Source organism: Panthera leo, chromosome E1, assembly GCF_018350215.1.
Source record: "Panthera leo isolate Ple1 chromosome E1, P.leo_Ple1_pat1.1, whole genome shotgun sequence".
NCBI lineage: Eukaryota > Metazoa > Chordata > Mammalia > Carnivora > Felidae > Panthera > Panthera leo.
Genome location: NC_056692.1, coordinates 6531524 through 6556763, shown reverse-complemented (window position 1 = coordinate 6556763; position 25240 = coordinate 6531524). Strand labels below are relative to the sequence as shown.

Sequence of the window (25240 nt, the reverse complement as noted above, 5' to 3'; positions counted from 1 at the left end):
CATCCGACCCTTGATTTCGACTCGGGTCATGATCTCACAGTTCAGGAGATCGAGCCCCATGTTGGGTTTTGCACAGACCATGTGGGATCTCCTTGGGTTCTCCCCCTTCCTCTCTCTCTCTCTCAAAATTCATGAATAAACTTAAAAAAAATGAGTTCATAATATACATTAGAACTAGTAAAGTCTTCAAGAAATCCTGCAGTTAAAGATCCAATCTAATTTTCGGGATATTCTGCTTCCCTCTTGCTAAAAATGTCCTGCTACACAAATGTTTAACGTCCTGTGGAACTAGTCTTCTGTGGACCACCCTGGGGAAAACACTGGGATTGTGGCTACATAATCCATATTAAGGGGAAAGTTCTGTAGAAGAAAATCTGCAGGACAGAGGGACTGCAAAGTTGAGGAAGTGAGGTCATAGGCAAAATAATGTGTCCCCTGCAAAGATGTCCACGTCTTAGTCCCAGGGACCTGTGAATATGTTGCTTTACATGGTCCTATGGGCCATAGTGTGTCCCATACCCCTCTCCAAATTCATATATTGAAGCCCTAACCCCCAATGTGATGGTATTTCCTTTGGGAAATACTTAGGGAAATACTGTCAGTATTTCCTTTGGGAAATACTTAGGTTTAGATGAGGTCATGAGGGTAGGGCCCTCCATGATGGGCTTAGTGCCCTTGTGACAAAAGAACCAGAGAGTTCATCCACCCACCCCCATTTCTGTTCTCTTTCCTTTTTCTTTTCCCTGTGAGGCCATAATGAGGAGGCAAGCCAAGAGGAGACCTCTCACCAGACACGGACCATGATGGAACCCTCAGACCTCCAGCCTCCAGAGCCGTGAAAAAATGAATTTCTGTTGTGTAAGCCTCCAGTCTACAACACTGCTGTCATACCAGCCGTGCTAATAAGACACAGGACACTGGGGATATTAAGGCTGTAGATGCAATTTAGGTTGCTAATCAGATGACCATAAAATAGGGAGATTATCCTGAATGCGCCCAATGGAATGGCATGTGGGAGGCAGAGGCAGAAGGAAGTCAGAGAGAGGGTTGAAGGTGCTAGCCTATTGCTTCTAAAGATGGCTTCTAGAAGGGGCCATGACCTGCGGGGTGCAGGTGCTTCTAGAATCTAGAAAGGCCCAGGAAACAGATCCTCCTTTAGAGAGAGCCCTATTAATAACACTTGGATGTTAGCCCAGTGAGACCCTTCTCTGACTTCTCACTTCCATAATTATAAGATAACAAATCTGCATTGTTTTAAGGCACTAATGTTGTGGGAATTTGCTTCAACAGCCACAGGAGGCAAACACTGCTGCTGAGAAAGGAATCAGTGGCTGTCAGCAAAGACACAGTAAGTTCAGATAGAAACAGATTGCATGGACACTGGCGTGAGCATGAGAATTAGCCCTTATCTTCCTCCTCGTCTCATTATATCTGGTAGAAATTCCTGAAAGATCTTGACAGAGCAAGTTTTCCCAAATTTTAAAAATGATCCATTGGTCATTTCAATGGCACGATGGGTGTGGGGGGGTGGGGGCGCCTGGGTAGCTCAGTCGGTTAAGCGTCCAAATTCGGCTCAGGTTATGATCTCGAAGTTCACAAGTTTGAGGCCCCCCCCTCCCATCGGGCTCTGTGCTGACAGCTCGGAGCCCGGAGCCTGCTTCGGATTCTGTGTCTCCCCCTCTCTCTGCCCCTCCCCTGCTCACGCTCTGTCTCTCTCAAAATATAATAAACACAATAATTTTTTTAAAAATTTTAAAAATTAGCAAGATGTAATTAAGGAATAGTTAAGATATTTGTGCTCGTGTAAGCACACAAAAACATGGTCTTCAGTGAGATACTGAAAAGGAAGACAGAGCACACAAAGCGATCGAAATGATGGTCTTAGAAGACCGTGTTCATCATGAAGACGACAGGTGTGAATTATTTATTTATCAGCTCAAGAAACAGGTGTTGAACATCTCTCGTGTGTCTGGTTCCCTGAGAACACATCCGCTCAAAAACGTCATGGTAATACTTTTATGAAGCTTATGGGCTTCCAATGTTACAAAAACACTCAGGGCTTGGGAAAAAAAAATATATATATATCTCAAATCTTAGGGCTGAAAGCTAATGCAGATGCAACCAGTCAAAAATCCTCTATTTTGTGGATGACGAAAATGAAGTTTAAAAAGGTCAATTATATATATACATATATGTATGTATACATATACATACATATATGTATATATATTTATATATGTATATATACAAATTTATACACATATATAAATTATATATACCATAATATGCAATTAGGCACTTTCCTAGGTTAAATTATTTCTTCTAGGCTACAAAACTAATTAATGATGAAGGTGGGACCAGAGCCTGATGAGCATCTCTTGAGCTCATGGTGACAATTTCTTCAGTGGTGTCCAATATGGTAAACACCTTCAGGGCCAACATCTTCATTCAACTTCCTCGATTCATAGGAGAGAGATTCTAGGGATGGGAAGGATCTAGCCAAAAGTGTGAATCCGTTGTCCTTTAAGGTGATCTAAAGGATGACCGTGGTGTCCTGGTGAGGGGTGCACTGCGTTTTCCAGAAGGACAGCAGCCAAGGATGACAAGACTTGGACTGCAGATCTGAGATGCCTGTGCCTGGACGCCGCTCAGGTTGAAGGCAGGGTTGCCAGATGAAATACAGAATGCCTGGCTCGATCTGCATTTCAGGTAACAGTATGCCCCTTGTTTTGTAATCTGCTAAAAAGCTAAGCATTGTTTATCTGAAATTCAAATTTAACTGGGCATCCTGTATTCTTATTAAATCTGCCCTAAATTTGTAGGGGAAGGAGGCAAGATCATGGTGGATACTGGAGTCTGCCTTGGCATGGACTGTTTTCAGTTGGAAGAGGAGGAAAAAAAAAGCAAAAGAAATGTAGTTCTTTTTGAAGGGGGATCCATAAATGGACCACTCTTTTTTTAGTTTCTTAACATTTATTCATTTTAGAGAGAGAGAGAGAAAGAGCGTGAGCAAGGGAGGGGCAGAGAGAGCGAGAGGGAGACACAGAATCCGAAGCAGGCTCCAGGCTCTGAGCTGTCAGCACAGAGCCCGTCGCGGGGCTTGAACTCACGAACTGCGAGATCACGACCTGAGCCGAGAAGTCGGCCACTTAACCGACTGAGCCACCCAGGCACGCAGACCTCTCTCCTTTTGATCCTTTGTGCATGGTGTGTGTATGTGTGCATGTGAGCATACACACATACGCAGGAGTCCTCGGCTTTTGTTGACACAAAAACTCCGGTGTGAAAGAAAACCATTGACAGGGATACTGATTACAGATGTTGACCAAACAACACGGAGAATGTTTTAGAGGGTAAAAATGTGACTGGTCTAAAAGTACTACTACCTACTGGAGTTATAGAAACGGTCTACCATTTATGTCCAACAGTTACACAGCCCAATCACAATTCTGCTTGTTCCCAGTCTTTGTGTGTTTTACATAGAACCCTAAAATGTGAGGAGAGGGTCTGTGCGATCACCTCGTCCAACTTGGACATTTACGGATTAAGTTACGGAGACTCAAGGCAAGTCACGGACCCAGGATGGCGCTCTGTAATAACAGGACAGTATTTGTTGAGGGCTTAACCAAATACCAGGCATTTAAAAAATGATCTGCTTCTATCATCACATTGAATCCTGACTCCAACCCTGTCATCATCGTTATCGTTCAGATGAAGCAAACTGAGGCAGAGAGAATTATGCAATTTACCTAAGGTCAAGGCTATACCGTTGGAACGTAGAAACGGCCTGCTAAAAACCCAGCTAGTTTGGCTCCAGACCAATCTCTGGGGGAGTCAGTGAGTGTGTGGTTCACACACTCAACCACGAGACCCCTTGTCCTCTCAAATACGATGAGTTTATATCATTAAATATGTTAATACATGTAAAAACGTCCTCGTTTCCTGCTCCAGTAAGGGTGATTTTGTACTTAATAACGAGGTCACTCCAACGAGGTTGGCTGCACACACGTCAGTTTCAGAGTCAAAAACAGTGATGTTTACTTATAAACCAGCCCCACGACCCAGGGCGTCTTGCTGTGATCAGAGAACAATCTAGCTGCATTTCTTCTTTGAAATAGTTTCATTCAATACGTATCACCACCGTCTACCCTCCAAGCAAACCTGAGGAGCTCATGAAACAAGAAAAAAAAAAAAAAAAGCACACTGAGAAAACGCACAGGAGAGAAATCAAAACAGAGAAGAGGCCACCTTGTCCATCGCCGGCTACAAAATAAACCCAGTTCTCTTGGGAAGCTCACCCTGCCTACTGGACATCTGAGTGGGGGAGCTACGACCGTCACTATATCCAGGAAGAATAATCGAGGTCTGCAACACCTCATTCACTTAGTTTCACGTGCTGCTCGTTTTTCTTCTCTGTCTTTCAGGGGCTTATCAACCCCTTGCACCTTCGAGGACCAAACCCGCTTTGTCCATTTCCAGACCCCAGGTTTGCTATGCCCCATATGTGCATTGGTGTCATGTTCTCCTCAAGCTACCCTTCTGGTGACACAAAAGCCAAAGCTTTAAAACAAAAGAAAAGGAAACAAAAGAAAAAGAAAGGAAGGAAAAAGAGAAAGGGAGGTGGGGACTGGAGTCCTCAGAAGCTCCAGGATCTACCTGGGAAACGCCAGGACTCCACTGAGCCACTGAAACAGGAATTAGGAGCCTGGCTAACATGGTCTTCCCTCTCGTCTGCACTTTCACCCATAGGAAGGGTTCCTTGACGAGTTCCCGAAGTCCCTTTTGCAATTCTACCATCACGCACTTCAACTCCTTTTAGAGACAGACCAGCCCCTCCCCTGCCCACCCCCCCACCGCAACGCGAAATTGGGAAGGGCGCAGGCATCTGAAATCATGAGCTTAACAGCTTCTTGCAAAAACAGAACTGCATACTCTCTTTTTCAGAAAGGTGGCGGTGTTGCCTTGCGGTTTTGACCGAATCACCGAGCAGTGGCCAGGTCCAGCGGATTAGCAGACCAACCAGCGCACCTCGCCACGGAAAGGAGACGAGGGCCTTAATCCACCGAGGGACCCGGCGCCTGCCAGAGCCCGGAGCATCAGGGTACTGAGGCTTGTGGCCACACAAGCTCTCCAGTGGTCCTGTCCCTTCGGCAGTTACACAGCCATTTACAAAAACCTCCTGTGGGGCCCCCAGGCCTCTAAGGGCCGGGAGCGTCTAAGGGAGTCACAGATGACCCTTCACTTTCCCCCACCCCCTGCTTCTCATCTTGGAAACATGAATCCCAGGTGAAGCACCGAGTGGCCCCATTTGGAAAAGCTGCGGAAAACTTAGCCAACTACAGCAACATGCTAACACCTGTTACCCGGAGTGTTGGCTTAGGAGGGCTCATTAAGGAATCCACCTTCTAAGCGGGAACTCTGCCCTGCGTGGGGTGGTTTATTACCACTTGTATAAAATCGAGATTCCACATCGTGCTGCGCGGACACCCACACGTCGATACCTTCCATGGGAACCCAAACCAACCCTTCAAGGCCAGCGGCTAAGACTTCCCGGCTGTCCCTTCCACTCACCGTCACTCGGCGTCCTTTGAAAAGTTTCTCTGTGCGCCGCTAACACGGAAATTTGGAGGGGGGGGGGGCGGAATTCTCCATTTATAAATATCGGATGGTTTGGGGAAAAAAAAGTATTTGTGGCACTGGACCTTTTTTTTTTCCCCCTACAGTGATGTCATCTCAAATACTTGGTGTGCTCCAAATTTGCTATTTTTACTTCCCCCAAGTGACTTTTTTTGGGAAATACATTTGTTTGGATTAGCTACATTTTCAGTGACCCGGTGTCTATTAATACGCAGAATCAGGTTCATCTCCTCAGCAATTACAACTGATATTATGCGGCGCTCACGCTTGGGAGCCCTCATTTGTTCATTTCCAAAGTTGTTCCTTTCAGATGGACCCCTCCAAAGGTTCTGCTCACGGATACAGAACAGATAAACACAGAATTGGCCTTTTCACAAACAAAAATCACACCCAACAACTCAAAGCATTTAAAACGGAAGACCTTAAACTTCCCCCTCCCCACCCCCAAACTCCAAAGTCAAATAAAAGTCTCCACTTTCAAAAATGTGCCTGGGGTGGGTGGGACAGAGTGAGAGTAGCCACGGCGGGCTTGGAAACACTGGATGGAAAGCAGTCTAGACGTGGGAGCTGCCGGAGAGGAAAGGCAATAAGGAACGCTAAACGCCTTAGCCCTACCTGATCTGAATTTGCTCCTAATCAGCAAGGAATGCTCAGACCCCAGGAGCGTCATGTTGAGTGTCCACGAGCCGCTGGTCCCTCTGCCAGACGCCCCCTGTTTTCCACCAGGAACGGGCTCCCGGAGCCCAGCGGAGCGCAGCTAACAACCCAGAATTCATCCACCTCTCCGGGAGCGCCCCTGGGCAGGAGGACAGTGGCAGCCAGCGGCCGAGAGCGGTGTCCCCGGAAGGCTGGCGGCTCCCCCCTCGCCGCGCGGGGCTAACTGCCTCTGAGCCGGCGGGACCCTCCTCCTCCACCGAGTCCGGCCGGGAGCGGCGGCATCCCAGGCGTGCCCCGCTGATGTCATAGGCTGACAGCGATCGCGGAGTATCGCCACCACGCCTTTATGAAGGGCCCAAGTTTGCCATCTGATACTTTTTTACTACTGACAGCGGCTCAGCCAATCAGGCGCGGCGAGCGGGGCCGGCGGCCGCCGGCGGAGCCGCGGGCGCGCGGGGTCCGGGCCGGCGGCGGGTGGGCGGCGCATGGAAGGGGGGCGGCGCGCTGGGGTAGGGGCACGCGGGGTCCCGGCAGGCGGCGGGTGGACGGCGCACAGGGGGAGGGACGCAGGGGCGCGCGGGGTCAAGACAGGCGGCGGGTGGACGGCGCGCAGGGGCAGGGGCGCGTGGGGACCAGACGGGCGGCGGACAGGGGCAGGGGCGAAGGGGCCCAGGCAGGCGGCGGGTGGGCGGAGCGCAGGGGTAAGCGGGGTGGTGCGCAGAGGCAGGGGCGCAGGAACCGAAACAGACGGTGGGTGGGCGGCGCGCAGGGGCAAGGGCGCAGGGGCGCACGGGGTCCGGGCCGGCGGCGGGTGGGCGGCGCGCAGGGGCAAGGGGGTGGCGCGCTGAGGCAGGGGCGCAGGGGCGCGCGGGGTGGGTGCGAGTCCCCGGCGGGAAGGAGGCGCCCGCGCGCCTGGAGCCCAGCAGGCTCGGGCGCATCGCGCTCCCACGTTCTGTCTGCGCCGCAAAGACGAGCGTCCACGGAGAAAGTGGAAAGCCTTTAATTTCCCCGGGATATGCGCTTTTGGGGCCAGCCTGATCCGGTGGATGCGCACATCCAGCCCCGGGTCTCAAGACCCTCCGTCTGGGGGTCAGGGGAGGAGACACAAGGGTTGGCTGAATACCCTTTGGGGCCCCAGTAGGGCGGGACTCAAGGAGGGATCGTCTCTGGAGCTGTGGTTCGGCTTTAGCTTGAAAAGGCTCAAGGCTTTTCCTATGAATGAGTCCCTCCTTAGCGGGGAAATCCATTCCGGACCCCAAACGGAGTCCGGAATGCGCCAGGCGTTAGATGCTCTACGTGATCTGAATTGCTCCTAATCAGCAAAGAAGGCTCATCGAGAAGTAACACGAAAGCCCTGCTCTCAAGAAGTTTGCTTAGTAGGTGGTGGCGTGGAAAATAAAAACCAAGCTGTGTTTATATACCTAACCTTGGGTTGGATTTATTCGCAGCCTTACGTCCGTGTGGGCCCCACGCCTCCTCTATCACATACGTAACTGCTTTTGGCTCAGGAGAACTCAACCCTTAAAAGGTCAGAAGGTGACAGGTGGCTCCTGGGACACCTTCTAGTGCCTTGAACTCAGACCTCTGCGGGAATTCTCTGATCCTTGCCATCATCGGATCTGACCAGTCTTTTGTGTCAATTAGTCTTCTTGAGACAGGCCGTTCAATTCCTGTGTCAGAAAGGACGCAGAGCAATCCCACTCGTGTTCCCATTGGGAATGGTGTCCCGGCCACGGAGGGCTGTTGACAGGCCGAGGAGATGCCCAAGGGGATCTTGACTGTGTCACTTTCCTAGACCTGCAGAAATGAGTTACTTCGAGTTTAGTGGATCCAGAGGACCCAAGTTTATTACCTCGCCGTGCTGGAGGGCAGAAGCCGGAGACGGGTTCTCAGGGGCTAGAAGCCAGTATTAACAGGTATTATCAGCATCCCCCTCTGGAGGATCCAGGAGAAACTGTTTCCGAGTCCGGTTCCGGGTTCTAGAGGCCATCCGTGTTCTTCTGCTCATGGCCCCCTCCTCTCCTCTCCGGAACCAGCAGTGGTGGGGGCAAGCTCTGATTGTGAGGGGGGTGGCTCTGATCTCCACCCCTCCACCCTCTTCTGCCTCCCTCTTCCGCATTTGAAGGACGCTTGTGATTCCCTTGGGTCCACCTGGCTAAACCTTAGTGTAAGGTCAGCTTATTGCCAGCCTTAATTCCATCTGTTACTTATGTCATTGTCCTTTGCCAGGCAGTGTTAAAATAGTCACACTAGGGGATGAAGGTGTGAACAGCGGCGAGGAGGGCATATTCTGCTGGACACAGAATGACCCCCTCTCCCTACCAGCAGGTTCCTGCCCTCAGTCAAGCCCCAGGCTCCTCGTCTCCAAAGGAAAGAAGTCAAGGGGGTGCGGTTTGGAAACTTAGAACTCCAGCAACTTCCAGATGCCCGTGGCGGAGAGGTGCTCTTTGGGGAAGAGATTAACAACATGGGGAATATTGCAAGATAATCCAGTAGAGAAAGAAAAAGAAAAAGAAAAGGAAAAAAAAAAAAGCCAAACAGATTTTTATCCGGAGGGCTGGAGGGCTGAGAACAGGTCCATGCAGCTTGGCAGAGAATTATTTTTCAGCGAAAGCTGTGAGGAAAACAGCTGAAGCCAGCATTGGATGTAAGGGTCTGCATGACCTAGGGGAGTTGGACAGAGTACATTGTTTTCCCTCTGCAGGCCTGACTCGTGTGTGTGTGTGTGTGTGTGTGTGTGTGTGGAGGGGAGCATGGTTTCTTTTTTGAGTGAGTTTGGGAAATGCTGGTAACCGAGGCCCTCAATTTTCCCATCACAGCACAGAGCTGCTGACGTCTGCCCTCTGAGATTTATGCCCCCTCCGGTGTGGAATATCTCTGGATATAAATATGCTTGTATCGAAGCTCATCCTTCCTCCTCTTCATGCAAGCATTTCTGTGCGTGTGGAAAAAAAAAAAGTGGAATTTGGAGAGGAGGTTCCCAAAGCGAACAGATCTCCAAGGCGGCTGTGAGAACAGACTGCCACAGCAATGATACATCCCCACCCCGCTCTGTCCTACCATTTGACTACCTCGGGGGCACCTGTCCCGTGTCTTGCTACCCTCTGGCTTCTCTCCTGAGGCCTAGAGTGAGCCTGTGATGTCAGGCGGAGGAGAGACGTGAGCAAACTGCAAAGTCAAACCTTTGTTTGACTTCATTTGACTCTGAGCTACCTCCATGACCCGGCGTGAGTTACTGAAGTCCTCTGAGACGTCAGCCTCTTCTGTAAGAGGAAGCTGGGAATACTTCATTCCAGGAGAGCTGGGACGTTTAAATGAAGTAGGACATTGGGGGTGCCCAGAACAATCCCCCACGGCATTTCTGGTCCCTCTCTTTACCCTCCTGATCATTCTCGATGATTCCAAGCAATCCTGAACCCCTTTGCTATGGCTTTCCTTTCCTTTGCCTGGAATTACCTATGGCTGCGTAACAAATGAGCACAGGTGTAGCGGCTTAAAACAGCACTCATGTTTTTTCTTTTTATCTCTTGATTTCCATGGGTCAGGATTCTGGAAATGGCTTAGCCGGCCCTTTGCTCAGGATTTCACAGGGCTGCGGTCAAGGTGCTGGCTGGGGTTGTGTCCTCTCCAGTCCCAATTCTACCAATTCTGTTGGTAGAATTCAGCTCCTTGCAGCTCTGGAACTCATCACGGCTTGCTCTGTCAAGGCCAGCAGCAGACTCTCCCTCTTTCAGGAAAGACCCTTTTCAAGGACTCCCCTGATGAGGCCAGACCCACCCAGGATAATCTCCCTTTTGATAAACTCCAAGTCCTACCATTCAGGAACCTTAATGATATCTGCAAAACCCCTTCGCTTTTGCCATATAACATAACGTGACCATGGCAATGTCATCTGTCACATCCACCAGCCCCTCCATGCGGAGGGAAGAAGATTATGCCAGGTATAATGCACTGAGGGTCACTTGAGCTTTTCCCAAGTGCCTTTCCCAACTGTGGTCCTGGGCCTTTGGCCAATTGGGAGTGGTTGTGTCTATAGGCGTGAGTCCACAGCACAGCTCAGGACTGTCAGCTTGAACCCTGACCCTGTAAGGACCTCCTCATGGGGCTACTTGGAGTCAGGGGCTGGGTCACAGGGCATGCAGTGGTATGCAAAGGGACAGCTCACTTGTGTTGGCCTCAGGATGCCTGGTTCTTCCCTTCTTAGCAATCCCCTCACCCACCCAAGGTCACCACTGTCCCCTTGGACCTCCTCGTCTTCATGTCCTCAGCGCCTTGTTCCTGGTATCACATCTTGTCTGTTTTCTCTTTTTGTCTTTCATGTGTCTGACGAGTGACTTCAGGGAGCATCTGTTCATCTTCCATTCATTCATTGCGAACACGCGTAGGGATCTGTGCAAGCTGCTTCGGCGGGTGCCCTGGTCACACACAGCATAAACACAGGTTTGCACTCACATGATAGGACCCGGGATAAGAGAGAATGTGGCAGGTGGGGAGAGGGCTGTGTCTGTGGCCGACTGGACCCACAGGTCTTGTCCAAACGGGGCAGCTGTGACCCAGCTCTGCTTGACTGTGGCCAGACAGACCCTTGCTGCCATTCCCTCTAGATACCCAAACAAACTGAAAACCAGGGGTAAAATATCCCATGTATTTGGTTCCTAAAAGTGCGAATGACTATTAGTAGTTACAAAAAAAAAAAAAAAAAAACACCCAAAACGAAAAAAAAAACCCAAAAAAACCCCAAAACCAAAAAACGAAGTCTTAAAACAGTATGAGCCAATGAGAGTCAGGTTCAGGGTGGGACCCGAGCCTTACACATTGGGGGATGGAGAGCTTTTAAAAATGAGCGCAAAATTGGAAATGTGATGGTGACTTTTGACTTATTTTTTTTAATGCTTATTTACTTTGAGAGAATGAGAGAGAGAGAGAGAGAGAGAGTCTCAGAACGCCTGTGAGCCACTCTATTAATATAACCCAGGTTCTTTCACAAAGGTGAATGGGAAAGGACTTTTGCCTCATTGAAACAAAGGCGTTAAGTTCAACGTGAAGAAAGTAGTCTTGGTTGAAAGTGGGTGATGGGCATTGAGGAGGCACCTGTTGGGATGAGCACTGGGTGTTGTATGGGAACCAATTTGGCAATAAGTTATATATAAAAAATAATGCTGCAATGAAAAAAAGAAAGAAAGAAAGAAAGAAAGAAAGAAAGAAAGAAGGAATCTGTCACAGCTCCCTCTTCCCCTGCCTGCCAGCAACGCTTCCCACCCTTTCCCTCTCGCTTTGCAAGTCTCCGTCCCGGGAGGTGGAAAGGAATTGCGGAAAGGGAATGCAATGTAATCATTGTGGTTTCAAGCCACCGGGTCGGGCCACATTCACTAGAGGGCGGGGTCACTGCGTTAAAAAGTCATGCATCCGTGCATTTTTTATTGGGCTCCTTCCTTGCTGCTGGGACTGTTGAGAGGGAGGGGAAGCAGCACGGATCAGAAATAAGGAATGTGCATTCCGACGGTGTTCGTATTGCTTAAGCGAGTTTGCAATGAGTTTAGGCAATGACTGTGTCCTTGAGGTCCAGGGTATGTCCAAGAGGCCCGCCGGACCGTGGTAACTTGCTTGTCCTGGAGAATACAGGAGCCAGGGGGAATGTCGACAGAGCGGGACTCAAGGTTGCCCTTCACTATTGGGTAGATGGAATTTGCTTGTTGCCAATTCTTCCAATCCCTTCCACTTTTTTTCTGTACTTCGAGGGCACAAGATGGTGAATAAATTACCTTTTTGTCCAACAGACACTTACCCGTCTTTGTGCTTCTAGATTCTCTTGGGGGTTGGGCACTGTTGATCCCATCCTTTCTTTTAAAACTCCTTCCGGGGTGGCTCAGTCGGTTAAGCGTCCAACTTTGGCTCCGGTCATGACCTCACAGTTGGTGAGTTTGAGCCCAGTGTCGGGCTCTGTGCTGACAGTGTGGAGCCTGCCTGGGATTCTCTCTCTCCCCCTCTCTGCCACTCCCCCTGAGGCTCACTTGTGTTGGCCTCAGGATGCCTGGTTCTTCCCTTCTTAGCAAATCCCCTCACCAGGGTGACCTGGCACATCTGTATGTCTGCCCGAAATTGTTCCCTTGTGCTCTAGACTCATATATCCAAATGCTTTCTCCACTGGACTTTCCCAAAAGCTCTTCAAAGCCAACAGGTACAACACCCACACTTACCACTTCCTCTCACCAAGTGTCCCTACAAACCTGCCCCTTTTCCTGCACTTCCTGTGAAACGGATTGGCAAAGTGTTCACCTAGTCTCCGGCTTGGGAGAGCGCCCGCAGTCTCCTCTCCTGCATTCTGTCCATCATCAACCTGTCACCATGCCACATCCATTCTCCTGAATTCCTCTCGAATCCACCCCTTTAATTTGTTCCCAACACCTCTTCCTTACTTCCAGCCCTCCTTGCATTCCTCCTGGTTTATTCCAAGTGTCTCTCGAGTGGTCTTTGGGCTCCCAGTCCTTCCCAGCTCCAACGTGTCTCCCCTGTTGTCATCAAAGTGATGTCTCTAAATCCTAAGCAGGATCACTTTGCTTCCTGCCTGAATCTTTCTTTGGCTGCCTAGTGCCAAAGAATGTCCATACTTTTATTTTTAGTTTTTATAAGTGGGGGGAAGAGGAACGGGGAGGGGTGGAAAGAGAGAGAGAGAGAGAGAGAGAGAATCTTAAGCAGGTGCTACACTCAGAGTCTGACACAGGGCTTGATCTCACGACCCTGGGATCATGACCTGAGCCAAAATCAAGAACCAGATGCTCAACCAACTGAGCCACCCAGGAACCCCTGTCCACACTCGTAAGAATGACATAGAAAACTCCATGTTATTCGGCCCCATCAACCTCTGCTTTATTTCCTGCCTTTCTCCCCATATTATCCTGTATATACCAGCAAGGACAAATAATTTTCCAAACACTGAGGCTTTTCTCTGTTTTTATTTCCCTACGATGTTCCTTTTTTCCCCCCAAGAACGCCTTCTGTTCTCTGTGTTGAGACATCCTACTTATACCTCACAACCCAACTCCCACTTGACCGTATTCAGAAAACCTTCCTTGAAAACTCAGGCAGAGTGCTGATTTCCTATGTTGTGTGTGCTCCCGTTATTACACTTGTCGAGGAGTATTATCCATTACTTTTTAACACGAAAATCCTTCCACTAGTTTATAGGCCACTGGGGGACAGACGTATTGTCTTCATTCATGTCCAAACCCACTATCTATTTTCCATTTCAATTTCATGTTGCTAGTTCCCTAGCTGCCCTTCGACATAATTTGTGATTGAATGATTCTAGAAGAGAGTAGTGTTTCTTCTTATTTTTTTTTTTTATCTTCCCTTCTTCAAAGAGTTTATAAATTTCTTGAGGGCTTTGGTGACACCTTATTATTCTTTATACTTGCCAAGGTGTCTCAGCTGGTGGCTTTCGGGCAGTAATTGCAACAGGGGTGGGTGAAGTGATGCCTGGGGTTTCGGGACTGTTTGATTCTGAGTCACTCCATTCACGTTTTCCAGAGATGACGAAACCAAGTCTGGGTTCATTTGGTCTGATCTGGGAGCTTTGCTTTTCTTCCAACACCCCCCTCTTTTTTTTTTTTTTTGGCAACTAATCACATTCTGTTTTCCTAACTCCTCACTTTACTCAGCTCTCCTGCCGTCTCCCCCGCTCCCCAGAAAACAGAATGGAAACCCCATAAATCCTCGACCTGCTTCGGATGACCTGGCAAATCACACATGCCTCCTTAACCTGGGCCGCCTATTATGGCCAAGGAATGGTCAAGCATTACCCAGGGCGGGGGTGGGGAGGACAGCCGTACTCCCCACTGAGCCGCAATCACTCCAGAGCTTTCCAAAACCCTTCTATACCTCGTCCCATGTTTCGAGGGCTGTGAATGAGGCAGGAGAGTTCTAGGGGACGCTGTCTGGATTGTCCCTCTGAGAACACCAGGGCTCACGCAGGGAGTTAGAACAGGTTAACTAACACTGACATCTGACTATTAAAACTAGGCCTTCCCAGTGAGAACGCCTGAAAAGGGAAAATTCCAAGTGCTATTAAAACCAGCTATGATAACAGTAAAGGAAATTCAGAGCAGGAGCCTTGTTACCCAGCAATACCCTCGGCTTGTCCCATGAACCCCAGCGTTCAGTTAAAAGAAATTAAAAAAAAAATCATTCAATTCAGCCAAGGGGGAAGCAAAAATCCTATAACAAACACACGTTGAATGGATAGGTCAATTTTATGGAAACTGACAGAGGCATCTCACAGACTGAAACCCACGTGGTATTAAGACAGGGGTTGCAACCTTAGTCTGGCTCTTCTCATAAGATTTTTCTTTTTAAATCAAGACTATCTTTTTTTAGAGCAGTTCTGGGTTCCCAGCAACAATGAAAAGAAGGCACAGAGATATCCAGTATACCTCTTGCCCCAGCAGAGTGGTCCAACTGATGAGCCTATGTGGATACATCAAGATCCCCCAAAATCCAGAGTTCACATTATTTTTTTGTTTTTGTTTTTAATTTTTTTTAATATTTAGTTTTGAAAGAGAGACACAGCGGGAGCAGGGGAGGGGCAGAGAGAGAGAGAGAGAGAGAGAGAGAGAGAGAGAGGGAGACATAGAATCAAAAGCAGGCACCAGGCTCTGAGCTGTTGGCACAGAGCCTGATGCGGGGCTTGAACTCAGGAACCGTGAGATCATGACCTGAGCCAAAGTCAGTGCTCAACCAACTGAACCACCCAGGCGCCCCCAGAGTTTCCATTATAATTCACTTCTGGGGTTGCACATTCCATGGGTTTGGAAGAATGTATAACAACACGACCCACCATTACAGTATCTTACACAATAGTTTCACTGCTCTAAAAGTCCTCTGTGCTCCACTTCTTTGCCACCCCTCCCCACTAAGATTTTTCTGTTTTACAACTGTACTATTCGCATGCTTCCATTCATAGGTACTCTCACCTGTTTTGAAGCTCCTTGGTGTGTATTTCGCTTTGCGATGCTCATAGCAATCCTGTGAGGCGTTGAAGACAGTGGCAGCTGGACGACCTGACTTGGAAGACAGGGACCCCTGATTCACCAGAGGTTAACACTCCAGGTAGAGGCGAAGCTAGGACTAGGACTTGGGGGGGGGGGTGCTCCAGGCTTCGGTGTGACTGCTCTTTTCAGGGGCTTATGCCGCCTCTGCTTTGACAGTTGACTCAGAGACCTGCTTCTGCTTCTCTCTCTGGGTCTACCATGCCCTGCCTTCGACAGGTGTTTTTTTCTTTGTTTGTTTGTTTCTTTGTTTTTTTAATTCCCCTGGGTGGTCAGTATTCATGTCAGGGAAAATGTAAACATCTCTATGTTGCTTCCTGGCTCATGCCGTATTTTCTTACAGTGCATTGCCAATTCCTGTTTTTCTTCTGGAAAATTCTTTATTACCAACTGACCTTGGTACTGATCCATTCCATTAAAAAGAAAGGGGGGGGGTAGTTTGTGCCTGGGTGGCTCAGTCGGTCAAGCGTCCGACTTCGGCTCAGGTCATGATCTCATGGCTCATGAGTTTGAGCCCCGTGTTGGGCTCTGTGCTGACAGCTCAGAGCCTGGAGCTTGCTGTGGATTCTGGGTCTCCCTTTCTCTCTGCCCCTCCCTTGCTCATGCTCTTTCTCTCTCAAAAATAAATAAAAACGTTAAAAAAATTAAAAAAAAAAAACACAACTACCTCACGCTCACTGGCATATACACAAAACCAGGGTTTTGTTATATTATCACCTAAAGCGAAACAATGGTAACTGTGTCTCAGGCTTTCCAGACATGGGCTGGAGTATCTTTTAGTGTGCTTGGCAGAAAATGTGTTAAAAGCCACCAAAGGAGAATCCTAAAAGATTCAATAAAGTTTACACGTCGGCTGAGGGGTTGAATTTGGAAAGAAGTTTATGGAAACATGGAGCCATTGGCAGTGAAATTCTTCCTCTTGTGTTCAGGGGTAGTAGCAGCATGGCGGCTACTTAAGGCAAAGGACGTGGGTTCTGGAGTCAGATGCCTGAGTGTCATTCCTTGGCTCTACCTTTTCCTACCTGTGTGACCTTGGGCTCTGTTCTTTATGTCTGTTTCCTTGTCTGGAAGATGAGGATACCTAGGTTGTAAAGTTAGGAGGAGGATTCAACAGATAAATACATATAACGTTCTCAGGACAAAGCCCGGCACATGGGAGGCTCCCAAAAAAGGAGAGCTATGATGGTGACCATAATGGTGGTGGTGATAACAATGTTGCGTAGGCATCAACCAACCCAGGCAAGGCTAAAGTGCAGAGAAGCACATCATATATTTTATTTATGTATTTTTTTTTTGAGAGAGAGAGAGACAAAGCATGAGTGGGGGAGGAGCAGAGAGAGAGGGAGACACAGGATCCGAAGCAGGTTCCAGGCTCTGAGCTGTCAGCACAGAGCCTGACATGGGGTTTGAACTCATGAACCACAAGATCATGACCTGAGCCGAAGTCGGTCGCTTAACAGACTGAGCCACCCAGGCACCCCGAGAAGCACATCATGTATTTTAAAGAGCCCTACCAATGCTACCTATTAGCATCTGTGAATGGTGATCCTTTGGGAGAGAATTATTTTCTGTTGTAGAAATAGCCAGAGCGATTCCAAAGGAGGGGCAGGGTCAACATCCTTGAAACAGCCCCCAGTGACATGAGACCAGACTTTCCTCGAAAGAACTCAGTGCCTCCAGGCTGGATGTGGTACTACAGGTGGGGAGCAAACCCCAACTCACATGTTTGCATTGGCTCGCATCCGAGGTTCTTCTAAAGATTCCACTGGCAGTATCAATGTGGAATGATCCATGCTTGAGTTAATTCTAATCATAGAAACAAGAGGTTTTCAGTGTTAAGGTATTTAGACTTTGCAAGTTTTGTTTTTGCCCTGTTGGAAAAGGAGAAACAGACCCTGTAGACTGATACCTACTTGAGTAGAGCTTTGAGAAAGAAGCTAGAACGAATGTTTCTAAAGGGTTTGTGTCTCCTTTTTTTTTTTGCTGTTGCTGCTGTATTTGGGTTTGCTGATTGGCAGTTTTGAAGACACACCACTGCACCTGCCAGAAAACAGAGCCACATGTTAAATGCTGATAGACATAACCTATCATGAAAAAGTTTGCTGAATCTGGGCTATAACATGCATATTTATGTAGTGTATTTATATGTACATATGAGTCCGTGACAACATTAGCTACCATCAAGTGGATGGTTTTGTTATCTCATTTAACACACACAATAACCTTGGGAAGTAGGTAACATTTTTATGCCCATTTTAGAGACAGGGAAACTGAAATTCAGAAAGAGTGCCATCCTTAGACGAGGGGCTCTATCCCGGATGCCACATGTCAGGGATGTGCTTTGCTTTGGAGTAACTCCCTTGAAATTTTCTAAGTCTTCTTGCGGTTCCAAGGAGCTATAGAGGTCAACAGTGCCACCTGGGCTAAGAGCTCTGCGCCCAAGTCAGACTGGGTGGGCCCCCTTCCTGGTCTCTGTTTCTCTTCCTGAGGTGTTCTCTAACCTTCCAGTGCGTGGTGGGGTTGACCAGATGCCCAAATGAGCTTCAGCACTGGAGCTTAATGAGTTGTCCTTGGCCCTGTGACCAGCCCTGATTTTGGCAGGACAGCCTGGTGAGCTGATCACTTCTCCCGACTGGTAAGTGTTAATAGGCTGCCAGAATCATGCTGACATGCTGATGTTGAGGGACTCAAGTTATTTACATTGACAGGATCCTCCCGACACACAAAATATTTCCCCCAAAGACCCTGTGCCTCCTAGATGGGTAGCCTTGCTTAGAGAAGTAAAGCAGTTCGACCAAAATCATCCAGCTGGGTAAGTGACAGGGCTGTTATTTGACCTCAGTCATGTCAGAGGTACTCACACATACATCTTTTATCTAAAATTTTTAAAAAATGTTTTTTCTTTCTTTCTTTCTTTCTTTCTTTCTTTCTTTCTTTCTTTCTTTCTTTCTTCTTTCTTTCTCTTTCTTTCTTTCTTTCTTTTCTTTCTTTTTCTTTCTTTCTTTCGAGAGACAGACTATGAGCAGGGGAGACACAGAGAGAGAGAGGGAGACACACAATCCACAGCAGGCTCCAGGCTCTGAGCCGTCAGCACAGAGCCCAACATGGGGCTCAAACCCATGGACTGCGAGATCATGACCTGAGCTGAAGTCATACCCTCCACCAACTGAGTCACCCAGGAGCTCCACAATCTTTATTTTTTTACGATACTAGGAGTTGTGATCTGTATATGTGCATTTTGCAAAGATGATCAATTTCCTCAGCAATCCTAATGTGTGCAGAATGATCAAACAAACCTTCCACAATGTTCTTCGGTCTCTGATCACCTTCCATGCTAGGCCTATCTTACATAAGGATATGATTTTAATAGCCTCCTCAGATTTATTTATGGGACACTGGGACTTCCCAGGAGTGAATTAGAGGCTTGGGATTCGTATTATGACACCAGCCTTTAAGCTGCTCATCACTGGGGTGGCCTGATCCTTGAGGGGATGTTCATGGATTGTTAGAAATAGCCCTCAGATCTTTAGCTGGAAGCGATACCACATCGGGGAACACAGCAAAGGCATTTCTAACGTCTGATGGAAGAGTCACCAAAGAGAGAGACAGGAAAAATAAGACAACCATTCTGCAAGGCATTCATGACTGTGGAATTTAAAAATTTCTGACATTTGTTTATTAAAGATTATAACTCACTTCAACAGCATACAGCATGAACCCCCTTTAGCCAGATAATAAGTACAGCATGTTCTTTATGATAACGTCAACCATAAAACTAGAAGACTTTACTATTTGTTATTTATCGGGTCGACTAGACAAATCATTTTTTTCTACATGCCAGGCTTGGAAAATTCCTTATTTTCTCTCTCCTTCTTATATATAAAAACAGCAGAGGGTGGGTAAGTTGATCTTAATGCACTTTGCACTGTAAAAGCAACATTAGTTGCCACTGGTGCTGAATCCAGAGCAGTGACAACATACGTACGTTTTTATTGCCCATTAGGTTTGTAGAAGGATCACCTTTAGCTCTTGCCAATGATGGAAATTGTTGTTCTAGAAAGTTTTTTCCAATGTCTATCATAAATCCATTCCTTTTTCTTTATCTTCAACCATCATGCGTGGTCATACCAACACGCATTTCTTGCTTAGACGGTGTTAATAACCTCCTACAGAGTCTCCCCAACTTCCACTCTTGCCCCTTTAAAAGTCTGCTCTCTACACGGAAGTCAGGGTGATCATTTTACTATAAATCCATTTAGAGTGCTCCCTTGCTCAGAACTCTCCAGCGGCTTCCTGATGCCCTCAGCATAAAACCAAACACCTTCTTGTGGCTATTATGGATGTCTTCTGATGGCTTCTTCTCTCTCCTCTCTGGATCTTAACACCTTCTTCCTGTCCCACCCTTGACTCTGGAGGCTTTGAGGGAGGTGCACCAATATGGCCAGCATTAATAGGCTCCTTTGCCCCCCACTTGCAGGCATGTTCAGCCAATGGGGAGCTTGGGTATGGGTAGGAGGGAGGTGGGAGAGCGTGGTCAGGGTACTGGTTTCCCAGGGTCCCCCTGACCCCAGCAGCATCCATCGAATGAAGGCCACAGCTCTTTCTAGGAGGTGTTTTTCATTCAGCTGCCTCCCTTGGGTCCTGGGAACCGCTCCCCACTCTGCCCCCAGCACTGGAGGTGGCCAAAGTGTCCTGCCATTCCTTTCCCTTCGGGTATTTTCTGTGCTTTGTGGTTCCTCTACCACACCCACATCGTTGTAAATATGCCTTTGATTGAAGTCTTCTTCATTCGCCAGATTTTCACGTGCCTTCTGCACATGGCTAGCTTTCAGGTCCCCCGAAGTCTGGTACCTGCCTACCCCCCAACCTCACCCCAGGCTCGCTCAGTTGACTGTCCTTCAATTACACAGGACTGCCCTCCTTTCCACACCCACCCACACTCACCGGCTGTCTTCACTGCCTGGAGCCCCCTCCCACCTGAGCTGTGCATGCCTGGGCTCCATTCACGGGAGTATCAGTTTCACAGAAAGGCTTTCTCTGACCTTTTGAAGTAGCCCACTCCTTCCAAACACACTCTATGAATTTCTCGGTTCTGTTTTCTTTGTCTCTTACCATTTACCGAAATGATCTTATTTAGTGGTCTTTTTTTGTTTTTTTTGGTCTCCACTACGGGAATGTGAGCAAGAATCTTGTCTCTCCTGTGCCCCCAGAGGAACCCCAGTGCCTAGAACACACTCCATAAATGGTTGCTAAGTATTTGTTGAATGAATCTGGGTGGAATGTCTCATTCTACAGACAAGGAAGCTGAGATCCCTGGAAATGGACCTTCTCTGGGTCCTCACATGGGGACTTGAAACAGGGTTTCTGTGGCACAGGTCTGCCCTTACCAGTTCTTGAGTTCCTGTCTTATTTGTATCCTGTCTTATCTGTAGAAAGGCGCTCCTCTTCTTTTACTGTATATTTGCTGGGTATAAAATTTTTTTTTTTTTTAAGAGAGAGAGAGAGCACACACACGAGAGTGTGTGAGGAGCAGAGGTGGGGGGGAGAGAGACAGAGAGAGAGAGAATCTCAAGCAGGCTTCAAGCTGTCAGCACAGAGCCTGATGCAGGGCTTGAACTCATGAACTGTGAGATCATGACCTGAGCTGAAATCATGAGTCTGATGCTAACTGACTGAGCCACCCAGGCACCCCTGCTGGGTATGTATGTATTCTTAACACAATGAGTAATTTCCTCTAAAGCATGGATTTTCTACCCTTCATTTCCCCCTGTGTTTCTCTATTGTCTTGTTCTTTGACACATCCTATTTCCCGTGACTTCTTGTAGTTAGGAAGCACGAGTGAGAGCTGATGTTCAGATACTGACTGGGGGAAAACCATATTCACATGGGAGAGCAACAGGGGAAATCAAGACCTGAGAGGTCTTTGAGGAAATCAGGGCATCTGCGCACAAACAGTAATGGTCATACTTACCGCTACTTAATTGATGAGTATGCATTCTGGACCAAACATAGCATGAGGCACTTTACACGTAATACATACATGGACATATAAATTCTTATCTATTCCTCATGTAGCAATCCTAAGACCTATACAGCTTCCTTCTTTCTTTAGGGGAAGGAGCTGACATGCAAGGAGGTTAGAAGGCTTCTGGGAATGTGGCATAGATTCTGACATGGGCCTCATTCTCCCTACACCCTCTTCAAGTCTGGTGAGGCTCCTGGAAAGTCTGCAGGTAACTGAGACTCCAAAGTGAGGTGTGAGACAGCTACCACTCTGACTGGGAGTTCAGCCTGAGCTTGAGAAATCAGATATGGGTGAAGAAGTGACACTCAAGGAGTAGGGTCCGAAAGGGCCAATTTAGGGGCTGAAATTCGCTCTTGAATGCCAGAAGTCAGAAACGGGGAGTCAAGGCTCATCATAAAGTTGGTGCTTTCTGGCCCTTTGATGGTCTGGCACCTTTCTTGTGCCTTTGAGAGTGTTCTTTGAAAATGACATGGAAAACACACACACACACACACACACACACACACACACACCACTTGATATTCAAGGAAGGTCTTTTTTCTGACTCAGCGATGGGAAGAATTTACTGTCTGGTCCCTCTCTAGGGGCAGAGGTAAGTTGGCCCTGAAACATGGGTCACTAGCTTTGGAGGCCTAATAAAGCAGCAAATCAGGACAGAGGTAGGGAGAAGCATTCAGAAGGTAGGAGCATCTGGCAGAAAGAGAGGAGGCCAAGCTGAGGGGTGTGTGGCCTTTGATTCCCAAACAGATGGCTTCAGACCATGGTAACTTTAGAGGTAATAACGCTTACTTGCAGCCCAAGATTAGGTATGAAATGTACTTCCTTGACCAGAGTCACGTGCAAATGCCCTCTCTGTGCCCTAGAAGCATTTCTCTCCAGGTCGGAAAAGGGATGAATGGCTAGAAGGGTCAGGATGCTCCATCAAGGGAGACCAAAGGCAGGTTGAGGCAATGTCTAGCCATGAAATATTAATCTCCATGTTTCAAGCATCCCAAGGAAATTTCTTAATGTATTTCCATGCAAGAGATGTTGCGCAATTGACCCTAACAAAAAATACTTCTGCACTTTACTAAAGTCTACTTTTGAGCTATCCAATGTTTTCATCATAATATTTACTTCGGCGTAAATAGGCTAAATTCTCCAATTCTGATACAAAACAGAAAGATCACAGAATGAAAATAAATAGATGACATGGCTGTTTAAAGATAATGTAAAATGTTTTCTAGCAGCATAAATATTTGATTGTAAAACTTTCAATATGTTGTGTCTATTAACTAGTAATGGACAATATTTAAATAATTCAGCCAGCCAATGTGGGCCAGGATCACGGTGGGGGAGGACATGGTCAAGGCCCAGCCTGGCGAGATGCCAACTTACCGTCAAAGCACACCCCAAAGCCTGGCCCCAGACACTGTCCATTCCATCTGGAGCTCTTCGGTCAGGACCAAGCCACAGACAAGAGCAGAGGGTTAAACAGAACATGGGGACATTTGAAATTTTCCTGTCACCTTCCATTGCTAATTTGGTTTGCACAGACCTTCTATGCGTCATTCATATTTGGACCTTCAGACGTTCAATTCAGTCGGTACTCTTTGGCATGGTTCTTTGATTTTTGTGTTTGTTGGCAGGGGATGGGGGTGATGTTTCTGGAATACCATCAGGACTTGTGGAATTATCTGAAAATCCACTCACCCCATTGGTATCCCTAACTCTCTACATGTATAATCTGGCAAAGAGCATTAGATTTACAGTCAAGAGCTGTCATTTGTGAATTACAATTTGGGAAACCTTTTCAGCCACTTGAGTTTGGGCAGTTCTCTGAACCTCTCTGGGCCTCACTTTCATCACTGTAAAATGGGACTAGTGAGATGCGGCCTGGCTATTTCACTGGGTGGTAATGAACATCTAAAAAGAAAATGAGACAGAACTGAAAGTATAGATGTCCCTTAAAGGACTGGCTTCATTTGAGAGAGCACTGTATTCATTTCAGAACATACCCCTCTTTGCACGTGCTCTAATGTATGTCTCATGCTGAGCCTCACACATTATAAATCTCTTTACAAGTTTGCGGGTTGATTGAATGAGGATTGTCGGCTGCCAGGCGGCCCTCTTCCCCACTCAGCTCTGCAAGGAATATGCTCCAAGAGTAGGAGTTTCCCAGAGTGATATCCTGCAATCTCTCCAGAATCCTTGGATGTCTGCCCTCACCACCACCACCCCGCCCCCTGCCCCCTGCCTGGTGGCCATCATGGGTTCCAGGGTGGGTTCTAAAGCAGTAAAATCCAGAAATCTGAAATCAACAGGAGACAAGGATCTGCTGATCTGTTATTCAAAATAACTGGGAAGTCAGTAATTTTATAAAGCAGTGCAAATAACGCACAGTAATAATCCTCTGTGTTCATTTGCTTGGCCTGGGACTTTTTGGGGAGCAGGGGGTGGTAAAAGACGTGTGCAAAGAGTATAAACTTGAACGTACGTGCCTTGTGAGGTACTGTTTGGCGACACCATCTGTGCAATGCTAAGCATACGGTAGGCAATAAGAAAATATTTATTGAATGAATGAAACACCTACCATATTTTACTCAGCCTAAGATGCACATTTTCCCATTTTGCACTATCACCAAAGAAGTAATGCCTCTTAAAAATCAATGGACTGTCACATGGTAATTGACACATTGTTTTTCTTTTTTGTGCATACAATAATGATTTATCATATAATCAGCAGTCTTAAATTTGATGATCTATGGTAAGGAAGGATCGAAGGGAAGATTTATTTAAGTGGTAGAATATAGGACCGAATTTCTTGAGTCATCGGAAGAGGAAAGTTTCTTTGTGGAACAGGCTAGGCTCCCCCTTTAGAGAGAGACTGGGACTGAGGTTGGCTGGCAGAAGAGAAGGCCAACCTGGAGATAAATGTAAGGAGCTTTCAAGTGTGAACAAAGAAAGACGCAGAGACAGAAGTGATTAAAATATGTTTTGGGGCTATTGGAAAGGTGAATGTTCCCAGAGAGTTCATATGGAAAATATACAACATAAGCCTGTAAATAAAGGTAGGATCACGGAGGATTGTACAGAGCTTGGAATAACAGGCTGGAAAGTTTGGATTTCTTCTTGGGTATAACCTTAGAGCCAAAGAGTGACATACTAAAAATAGTGTTCTAAGAGGATTAATCTGTGCAGGGTGGACTGAAGTGTGTGGGACTGGAGACAGGGAGGGCAGTTAGGGGATTATTTCTGTAATCCAGCAGAGGTATAATGACAGACTATAGTAGGGTTGTAGAGACAGCAAAGGTGTGGATGAGGGAATTTTGAAGACACTGGTTAACGATGTCTCTTAAGTTCTACACCATCATTTATTTAACTCTTTCTATGTGCCAGGCAGAATTGTTCTAAATACTTTTAAGCAACATCTCACTTAGTATTCTTATGGGACTTATAATATTCTCCATTACTTTCTTATTATCTCTTATTACTTTCCCCATTTTATACCAAGGAAACAGCAACAGATAGATACACAACCTCGTGCCATTAAATACTTCTTGCCTTGAGTTCTTTAATGTTAGTGTTACTATCCCTGTGTTTTCTGTTTTCTCCTGCAAGTTACAACTTTGTACATCTTTTTAGTTTAACTTTTCATGCCATGGTGTTTTAGGTACTTATCTAATAAACATACACAATCTGGATTTTCAATCTGATTCCATTTCAGAGTCTTTGTTAATGGGGGAGGTTTAACCCATTAATATTTATTGTGATAAATTATTTGTGAACATTACTTCTTTCATCTTGTTTTATGTTTTCTGCTTCTCTATGACTCCATAATGATTTTCTCTTTAAAAAATTTTGTATGCATTATATGATAACTTGAATGTAAATTAAA

At 47.0% G+C, this 25240-nt stretch overlaps 1 protein-coding gene across 1 annotated transcript in view; it reads right to left on the bottom strand.

The window, feature by feature from the left end:
• The window catches only part of MYOCD (myocardin), a 108932-nt gene extending 102197 nt beyond the window's left edge, over positions 1–6735 (bottom strand). The window contains exon 1 of the mRNA XM_042915582.1: positions 6253–6735. Coding sequence (XP_042771516.1) covers positions 6253–6307 — 55 coding nt within the window. The 5' untranslated portion in view covers positions 6308–6735. The remainder of the gene's footprint in view (positions 1–6252) is intronic.
• Between the last annotated feature and the right edge of the window lie 18505 nt (positions 6736–25240).